Here is a 10,272-nt window from a genome sequence, read left to right on the forward strand (position 1 = left end):
AGTGTCTGGAAGGATACCTCAGAAAATCTCCCCAGAGCTTTCTCTAGGACAGTGGTTCCAGCTGGGCCAGTTTTACCCCCAGGGTGACAACTTTTAGTTTGTCAAAATCGGGGGACACAGCAGGGGAACACCTAGCAGCCAGAGGCCTGGGGTATCGATAACAGTCCTGCAGGGAGCAGCACTGCACTCCCCAGCAAAGAGTTTTCTGTGTCAGAGCGTCAGGAGTGCCACCATTGAGCAATCTTGCTGTAGACCACAGATTAGGGGACTTGTGGAGATGGTAGGAACTTTGTACTTTACTCCAGGATCACAAACTAATGACGAAAACAAAGCAGGCATCGTAAATGAACAAATGAGGTCAGGTGTAAAACTAGGAAAAGATGGGGCAGGAGATGGAACTATGGCAAATTGTAAAGTGCACAACCGATCTAACATCATTTAAATTCAGATTTAAAAATAAACTACTGCATGACTCTGCGGAGTTGGTTTATTTATGAGCTGCCAGTTTTGGACTCTTGCTTAATGTCTTCAGTACTGAATTTTTCTCAGGAGCATGTATTACTTTATATGAAAAAATACATTTAAAATATGTGTGTGTTTATACATACGCACACCTACTCATACATATATGCACACACATATAACAAAAAGCATGATGCCTATTTTATTGTTCTCAATACTTCTTCTAGTCCTCTCTATTTTCTCATTTTTATAACCACAGTCAGAGTTAACCCCAGCCATTTCTAGTTTCTTCTCCATCAGACATGGATGACCACTTAAAGAACCGGCTTGAGAAAGGTGACTGCTCAGGCTAAAAGCAAGTCTGATAAAATTGATACAAACCAAAGTTACTTATAAAATTACTAGAGGCCTGGCGCATGAAAGTCGTGCACAGGTACAGTCCCTAGGCCTGGCCTGCGATCAGGGCCATCTTCCCAGGCTGCCGGCAGCCGGCTCCACCCCCTGTCGCCACCCCCCCCTGTTCCCCATTCTCCATCGGGTGATTGGAGCCTGCCGGGCAGGGGAAGAGACCGAGAGATTGGCCCCGATCCAGGGATTGGGGCCTTCGGGCTGGTGGCAGCTCCTGTGTTGAGTGTCTGCCCCCTGGTGATCAGTGCAGGTCATAGCAACCAGTTGTTCTGCCATTTGGTCAATTTGCATATTACCTTTTTATTATATAGGATGTGCAGTGATATCTTATAGATACCACATGTGTTAACAAGCAGCAAAGTAAGTCTGTTGGACTTGTGTTTTTAAGAGCTCACTCTGGCAGCAGTTGGAAGGTTAGATTGAAAGGGTGATACTCCAGTTGCAGAGATGAGTTGAGTTAGTTTTCTGTTGCTATCATGACAAATTATCAGAAACTCATTAGCTTAAAGCAACAGTGGTTTATCATCTTGGGGTTTTATAAGTCGAAGCCTGAGTTTCTCTGCTGGTTTCTCTGCTCTGCATTTTATAAAGCTGAGAACAAAATGTGGGCCAGCTGGGCTCTACTGATAGTCTGGGAAGGATCCATTGCTCATTCAGGTGGTTGACAGCATTCAGTTCCTTGTGGTTGTAGGACTTAGGTTTCCTTGCTGGCTCTCAGCTGGGGGTTGCTCTTAGCTTCTAGAGCAGTGGTTCTCAACCTTCTGGCCCTTTAAATACACTTCCTCATGTTGTGACCCAACCATAAAATTATTTTTGTTGCTACTTCATAACTGTAATGTTGCTACTGTTATGAATCGTAATGTAAATATCTGATATGCAGGATGGTCTTAGGCGACCCCTGTGAAAGGGTCGTTCAACCGCCAAAGGGGTCGTGACCCACAGGTTGAGAACCGCTGTTAGAGGCTTCTTCCTAGTTCTAGTACAAGGATCCCTACATCTCAGGGCCAACAAAGTTGTGTGAACTCCTTGTGCTTGGAATTGTTTACTATCTTAAGGTCAGCTGATTAGTAAATTTAATTTCATCTGCAAAGGTCCTTTTACAGCATTACCTAGATCCGTGGTCGGCAAACTGCGGCTCTCGAGCCACATGCGGCTCTTTGGCCCCTCGAGTGTGGCTCTTCCTAAGCCTTAGGAGTACCCTAATTAGTTAATAACAATGTACCTACCTATATAGTTTAAGTTTAAAAAATTTGGCTCTCAAAAGAAATTTCAATCGTTGTACTGTTGATATTTGGCTCTGTTGACTAATGAGTTTGCCGACCACTGACCTAGATGAGTTATTGATTGGATGCTGGAGACAGGAATCCTAGGGAGATGTCTTTAAATTCTGCCTACCACACAAATTAAAAGACTATTGTAGTAGACCTGGAAAGAACAAAAGATGAGGGGTTTTTATGAAGTCATTAGCAATGGGAATGGAGAAAACGGAGAGCGGTGCTAAGGAGGTAGTTCTGAAGACCTTGGTCATTGATTAGAGAGGGAGGGCTCCAGGGAAACTGACTTAGCAGAGCATGACAATGAAACTGCGTCCCCGTAGAGGGCGGTACCTTGAGGAAGCATGCAGATCGCACTGTGGAACCCACTGAGTCTCAGTAAAGTGGAGTAACCACGTCTCTGGAAGCAGGTGTGAAGGGCAGGGCTGCGCAGCAGCGCTGAGTGGAAGTCTTGTGAGGAGGGTTAGACACTGGGTGCCTCCCCCACTGTCCTCCCAGTTTACTTTCTAGAGAAGTGGAACCAAGGTTGGCATCAGGCTCATTGTGCTTCCATATTCTTCACTCAACTTCCAGATGACCAGCAGCCACATTTCATTCCCTAGGCAGAAGATTCATCTCTGAAAAAAATGGAATGGCCTTAGAATAAAGACAAATAGGTACTGCTTTTTAGGAGTTCCCCCCAAAAGCAATGGCTAAATCCCCAATTAGATTACCCTCCAGTGCTGTCCACCAGTTTTCAGGCTCATCCCAGCTCAGGGCCTGCAGTCAGCTTTTGAGCAGCTCACTCTTCAGTGTGAATAGAAGCCAAGGTCACCAGCCATTGTTCGGTTCCTAAGTGAGTTCCCATTCAGCAGAGGCAGGCCTGGTCCAGTGGAGCCCTGTTGAGTTTAGGATGCCAACTAGTTATCCTCCAGCCACAGCTGATCTCCAAAGCAGGTGGGCAACCTGGAGCCAGCAGGGTTTTCATTGGGGTGGACCACTTTCCACACACACTCACTCCTCTCTTCTTACAAAATTTGCCGTCCTCTGTCGCAGCCCCATCCAGGAAGTAGGTAGCAGACAACATTCTTCCTTCCCTATTTGTCAAAAGTGGGAATTACATAATCCTTTTGAGAGTTGATATACTTACATGAACTTCATAGCAAACCTCAGTGGAAAATTAAATATTGGTAACTCACAGCTATGTTTGAAAAGTTATCCCTCTGCCCCCTCCATTTGGAGTTGATTAATCTGTTCCTATGGTTTCCAAAAATCTGTGCTAAAAACTCTTGTAGGAAAGGTTATTTTTAGTTCTTAAATCTCTGAATAGATTTTGCAGCATCTTTTAAAGTTACTGAATTAGGTTTCTAAGCTTTTAAACATTGAATAATACCTAAGGCAAGACTTAATATCCCTTCGCCCCTCAGAGCTATGAAGCTTTTTAGTTCATTTAGAATCCACTGAAATACTTTCGTGAAGTGTTTTTGTCAAGGGAATAAAATGGTTGAAGAAATGGGGGGTGGGAGGAGTTTACAAACTAAAATTAGAGAATTTTAAAGGAATTCACTATAATTCTTTATTGCTTTAAGAAAGACACACAGTAGAAATGCAAATGTATGAAAAGATAATCACCCTTACTCTTAACAGGAGAAATGCAAACTTAAAGCTATAATGAGATACCTATCACCATTAACAGAGAACTTTTCTTTTTAAAAATATTTTTATTGATTTTTAGAGAGAGAGAGAGAGAGAGAGAGAGAGAAACATCGATGTGAGAGTGAAACATCTATCGCAGCCGTGGGCAAGCTACGGCCCGCGGGCCTGATCCAGCCCGTTTGAAATGAATAAAACTAAAAAAAAAAAAAAGACCGTACCCTTTTATGTCATGGTGTTTACTTTGAATTTATATTAGTTCACACAAACACTCCATCCATGCTTTTGTTCCGGCCCTCCGGTCCAGTTTAAGAACCCATTGTGGCCCTTGAGTCAAAAAGTTTGCCCACCCCTGATCTATCGGCTGCCTCCTGCACTCCCCCTACTGGGGACTGGGGATTGAGCCTGCAACCCAGGCATGTGTCCTGACCTGGAATCAAACCAGCAACCTTTTGGTGCAAGAAGTTTTCAAATGACATACCTGGTGCTAGTGGAAGTGTGAGGAAACAGGCACTCTCAGTCATTACTGGTGAGTCTGTATTTGGAACAAACTGAAATGAGAGCAATGTCTCAGAAGCTACCCAAATTTAAAGCACCAAGACTCTGTCCTGGCAATTCTACTTCTGGGAATTTATTTTATATCTATTTCATGTGTAGAAAAGATCATGTATAGTGATATTTATGACAGCGTTGTTTGTGACAGCAGAGGCTGGGACAACCGAAATGCCCATTAATCAGAGGCTGGTTAGATACACGGTTTGTCCAAATAATGGAATACTGCAGCCATTTAAAACAGAGGGCAACTCTGTGTGTGCCGAGGAGAGATCCTGAGATGTATGGTTAGGTAAACAGAGCAAGGTGGCGACGACTATGTATGTGATGCTACCATTTGTTTTGAAAGGGAACGGGTGTAATGGGGAGTGTCTGCTAGTGAGTTCAGGTTCCTTTTTGAGGTGATAAAAATGTTCTGGAACCAGGTAGTGGTGATGGTAGTACATCTGGTGACTATACCAAAATGCACTGGATTGTAAAATTTAAAATGTTAAATTTAGTGCTATGAGTTATGTGTCTGTAAAAATACTGAGATAAGTAAATAAAATGTATAACCTATATACAGAAAAAAAACTGTTTCTAAAAGGATTTGTTAAAAACTAGCAGCAGAGATAGCTTTGGGGGAGGTGAAAAGGATGGGAAATACACTATTGCCTGTCGTTCGAATTTTGAAATATGTGCAGTATGTGTCACCTAATTGAAAAGTAATAAAATACTTTATAAGAAGAAGGAAATCTATTGTTAAATCTACTTTAACAACATAAAAGCACATTTCTAAAATTTACCTACAATTGCAGAACTATTCCATTGTGATTTAAGTTTGATTTTGTCAAGCTCCCAGATGAAGTACTCAACAAATGAAGAAATTTATGTTTGAACTGATTTTTTTAAAAAAACGATAATAGGTGTTAACTACCAGAGAAACTGGGCCATGCTAATTAGAAGGACTTAATTGGGTAATTGCATTTCACCTACTTACATTCCCCCATCACCTTTAATTGGAATAACTTTCCTCCTCACTTCCAGCCCCTACACCGTTGTGTGGGATTGATGTGCCGTGAATCCCACAGCAAGAGTGGCTTCACTTCAGTGGCAGTTCTGTAAACCCAGATGGGCTGATAATAATGGGAACAACCTTGAGATTAGGGCAGATGTGATTGAACCTGTTTAACTAAAAAGAGAACCACTTTACCTGAAATGCTGATCATTACAACTGATCAAGGTGATTTATGGAACCATGAAGAGGAGGCCAGGAGAGGGGAACCGCTGTTAGAGATTTCCTGCACTCTACCTAAGGCTGTCAGTGTGCATGCGCTCCATCGTTTCTTATCCCTACGCCCACTCCTTTTTCCCTCTAAGGAAAATGGGTCCGTAGAACACTGAATGGCTCTTGAATTTCTTTGAAAAATAAATCTAATGTGGAAGAAAGAAATGTGTTTCCCACACGTGGTGACCAATATAAAGGAAGAAAATGTCATCCCCTAACTTTGGCATCACATAACCAATAGACTTGGATCTCGCTTTTTCTCTCCTTTGCAAGGAGCGATGTGAACAGGAAATGTCTTACCAGGGAGAGAACATCTACCTAACAGGTCATTGTTTTAGGTACATAACTAAAGAAGACGTTGCTGCAGCCTCGATGGACAAAGTGAAGAATGCGGGGGGCCATGTCCGCCTGATCACCAAGGAGGCTGGGCCGCAGGACACTTCTACAAAGTAAGGCCTGCTTACTGGTCGGGCACAGCAGCACTGAGACCACTGCTTCCCATTTTTGCATTCATTTTTGTAATTGTGCTTTTCCCTTGTGTGGCCACCTTACAGGTTCCAAAGAGCTTTCACAATACAGTAATTCTTCAGTTCTCATAGCAACCCTGTGAGGCACATGATGGCCTCATCTTGGTAATTAGAGACAAGAAGGTTATTTTGAGGACCCTGAGACCAGGTAGACCAAGTGACCTGCCCCAGGCCACTAAGATGCTAGGAGGCCTGAGGTCAAATTGGCCTCTGCCCCCTAATACTGAGTTCTTTCTTTCCTAAGAAGTTTTCTTCTAACGCTTCTAATAAGCAGCGTAGAACATAGGCAAACAGCGGTTGTAATTCCCACATAGGCCTTTTCAACACAATTAAGTAATACCCCTTTTCCTTTTTTTAAAAAATATATTTTATTGATTTTTTTACAGAGAGGAAGGGAGAGGGATAGAGAGTTAGAAACATCGATGAGAGAGAAACATCGATCAGCTGCCTCCTGCACACCCCCTACTGGGCATGTGCCCGCAACCAAGGTACATGCCCTTGACCGGAATCGAACCTGGGACCCTTGAGTCCGCAGGCCGACGCTCTATCCACTGAGCCAAACCGGTTAGGGCCCCTTTTCCTTTTATCCTAACAAATTGAGCACATGTCCTACCACGTTTCATTTCTAATTTTAATTCAGTCAGACTCTGAGTTTACCTGTAGGAGGCATATGCTTAGCAAGTCTTCGGTTCTAACCCTATGGACACTGTTAGCTACTTGGCCCAGTCACTTTACAGATGTGACTGTTTCCCGTGGGCCAGCGGAGCCAGAGGACAGGTCCATGGGAGCCTTGGGAAGGGGCTGTGTCCCAGGGAGGTGTGCACCGATTGGAGAGCTTCAGCTGGGATTTCACAGTAGCCAGTCCTGTCCCAGCCTGAAGAGCATTTCTAACTTCTCCAGATGTTTCCAAGTCTGATTGTTTAACTTGATGATATCTAAATTCCCAAGAGATGCGGCACATTTGTATTCAAATTAACTTTTTTAAACACACCATTCTTCCCTGTATTTGGCATGGAGTCGAGAGTGCTGACTGTAGTGTTTCATTTCCACATAGAATCACAGAATCTGCGGGTTCTATGTTTACTGTTTATCAGCATAGAAATCCTGAAGACCATTATGTGAAGTTAGGCTTATTTAGACTAGTGTATTAATTAGCCATGTTCTGTTCAATTCTAGGGAGTGTCTTGAAGATGGAGCCTCTGTCCCACCTCCGACTCCCTGCCTAGCGCAAGCTGGTCTCGCTGTGAAGCCGCCTGCGTCCAGAGGCTACCTGCAAGCTGTGGATAACGAAGGAAACCCACTTTGCCTCCGCTGTCAGCAGCCCACGGGCCAAACGAAGCAAGAGTGCAAAGCGAGCGCTTGGGACTCACGGTTTTGCTCTCTGAACTGTCAGGAGGAGTTTCGGATTCGTTCTAACAACAGTTACCTGCGAGCCAAAGTATTTGAAATTGAACATGGTGTGTGTCAGCTGTGTCATCTGAACGCACAAGAGCTCTTTTTACGTCTGAGAGACGCTCCTAAAAGTCAGCGGAAGAGTCTTCTGGATGCTACCTGGACCTCAAAGCTCCCTCTAGATCAGGTAAGTTCTAATTGTGTGGCAGACGGAAGGCAGCGTTGTACTGAGGGATGGATTCTGACTCGCTCTCCTTTTAACTTTTCATATGGGAAATCTTAAATATACACACAAAAGTAGAGAGAATGATGAACCCATAACCCATCACCCAACTTTAACAGTTATCGACATCTTTGCCTTAATTTTCATCTGTCCCTTACCTCAATTCTTTTTTTTCTCCTGGAATTATTTTAAAGCAAATTCCAGACAACACTTCATTTCATCCTTAAATATTTTCGTTATGTATCCCTCATAGATAAAGACTTCCTTCTTTCCCATCCTCTTTCCCTCCCTCTTTTTTTTCTGTCTGTCTTGGAAATTTAATGCCATACCCCAATAGCCATTACCAAAACAATGGTAATTTCTTGATTATAATAAGTCTGTGTTTGGTTTCCCACCTAGATTGTCTCCAAAATATCTTTTCAGACAATCTGAAAATGACTTGTTCAGATTAGATCAAAGTATGGCCCTTTGAAGTATGACACATGGCATTTAGTCATGCTCGTATGGTCTCTTTACTCTGTATTGCCCCATTCTTTTTTTACACCATAGATTGCTGAGGACACTGGATCATTTGCCTATAGGATTTCCCACATTCTGGATGTGTCTCCCTGTATTCTCATGGTATTATCTGACATGGTTCTCTACCCCCCTGATTTCCAGAATAATGGTTATAAGATATAGAGGCTTAATTAGATTCTTGTTAAATTATTTGGGGAAGAGATCTTAACAGATGATACATTACATCAAGAAACACCTATGAGGACCCTCGCCGGTTTGGCTCAGTGGATAGAGTGTCAGCCCATAGACCGAAGGATCCCGGGTCTGATTTCCAAAAAAAAAAAAAGAAGCACCTATGGGGAAACCTCCTACTGTTTTTTATAGTAGCTGTGCCAATTTACACCCCCACCAGCAGTGTACAAGGTGTCCTTTTTCTCCATATCCCCAACAAATTTTAAAAAACACACACATAACAATAACTATGGTCCAGTTGCTCTACTTTTCATGATATTAATATTGAATGATGAAGGGCAAACAGATAAAATGCAGTTCATTGCAATGAGAAGGAAACATATTCATCTGTTGTAAAACCAGATTTTAGCAGAGCAATTTATGACAAAATATTATCTTTAGACTCATCAATATTCGCTTTGATTCCCAAAACTCAATTGGATTTCTAATGTTGTGATTTAATCAGTTCTAAACTTCAAACTAAAGCAAAATGTATAATTTTATAGTGAGCTGAGTTTTTTTGCTGATAATCCTCAACTGAGGATTATCTTTTTCATTAATTTTTAGAGAGAGTGAAAAGGAGGGAGGGAGGGAGAGAGAGAGAGAGACAACCATCGATGTGAAAGACAGACATCGATTGGTTGCCTCCTGCACGCGCCCTTCAGGGCCAGGGATTGAACCTGCAACTCAGTTACGTGCCCTTGACGGGAAATTGAACCCATGACCCTTCAGTGTACAGGCCGATGCTCTGATCACTGAGCTACCCCAGCCAGAGCAGTGAGAGCAGTGATTTTAAAAATCACTCCTGAGCCACTCTCTGCCCACTAAAATATTGTCAAATCATATATTTTATTTACCTATTATTGCTGAATTATGACAGAATTCACTAATAAGCATTTCTACAAAAATGAATTCGCATAACTTTGAGAACTAGGGAGATACACTATTTTTTAAATGGTGTCCTGAGTTCCTGAAATATACTTTGGTCAACTGATGAGGGACATATTGTACCCATCTCAGTGAGGAGGCTGCCAGAAGACACACGTGGCAGGACTGGAGGACATCTGGAAGCAGTCTGTCCAGGAGGTAGCATAGTGACACCCAAAACAAAAGTGCTCAGAAGACTCGCAGCACCACAGGCTCAGTTCTGGGAGGACCACTCAGAGAGGGGGTGACTCTTTCGACAGGTGAATTTAGGATGTTGAAGATGTCCCCACGTGATTTGCTAATTACTAGGGAGAATAAACACCTTCTAGAGGCTAGAGTCTGCCAGAGTAGAGACTGTTCAGAGCAAAAGAATTGGTTACAAAAGGCAGAACCAAAATGGATTTTTTTCCTAAGAATGCGCCATTTGCTCGATGCATCAGACTTCTATTAGTAGTTGCTTCCCACAGTGCCAGCCACAGCCGGACAAAGCTTGCCGCTCCAACTCGCTGCCGCTTGGGGCTCCTCTCGGGCTGGGCACTGCTGACGGGTCCCTGTGCCCACACAGGTCTGCAGCTTTTCTTAAAAGTGCTTTAGAACTGCAACACAGGTTCCCGTGGCTGGCAGCAGGAAGTTGATTACAACTTCTTCCTTGTTCAAGACCGAGAAAATAAAACAACCTTCACACTGATCTTTGTGATATTTAAACAACTGCACAGCTGTGCGGTGAGCTGGTTTTACTACCTTAGGTAAAATGTTAAAATACATCCCATTTGAATGTAGGTCATCCTTGTTTAAATATTAAGTGTGTGTATGTGGACTGGCCTAAATCATCCCTGCTTTAAGTGGACAGCTTTGTTTATTCAAAATATGCAACTTTTA

General features: G+C 42.9%; 1 protein-coding gene across 1 annotated transcript in view; it reads left to right on the top strand.

The window, feature by feature from the left end:
- The window catches only part of ZRANB3 (zinc finger RANBP2-type containing 3), a gene marked incomplete at its 3' end in the record, with an annotated part of 216,291 nt that extends 207,933 nt beyond the window's left edge, over window positions 1-8,358 (top strand). Inside the window, exons 17-19 of the mRNA XM_023764016.1 lie at window positions 5,869-6,044; window positions 7,299-7,701; window positions 8,287-8,358. Coding sequence (XP_023619784.1) covers window positions 5,869-6,044; window positions 7,299-7,701; window positions 8,287-8,358 — 651 coding nt within the window. The remainder of the gene's footprint in view (window positions 1-5,868; window positions 6,045-7,298; window positions 7,702-8,286) is intronic.
- Between the last annotated feature and the right edge of the window lie 1,914 nt (window positions 8,359-10,272).

This window comes from Myotis lucifugus, unplaced genomic scaffold (genome assembly GCF_000147115.1).
Source record: "Myotis lucifugus unplaced genomic scaffold, Myoluc2.0 scaffold_312, whole genome shotgun sequence".
Lineage (NCBI taxonomy): Eukaryota > Metazoa > Chordata > Mammalia > Chiroptera > Vespertilionidae > Myotis > Myotis lucifugus.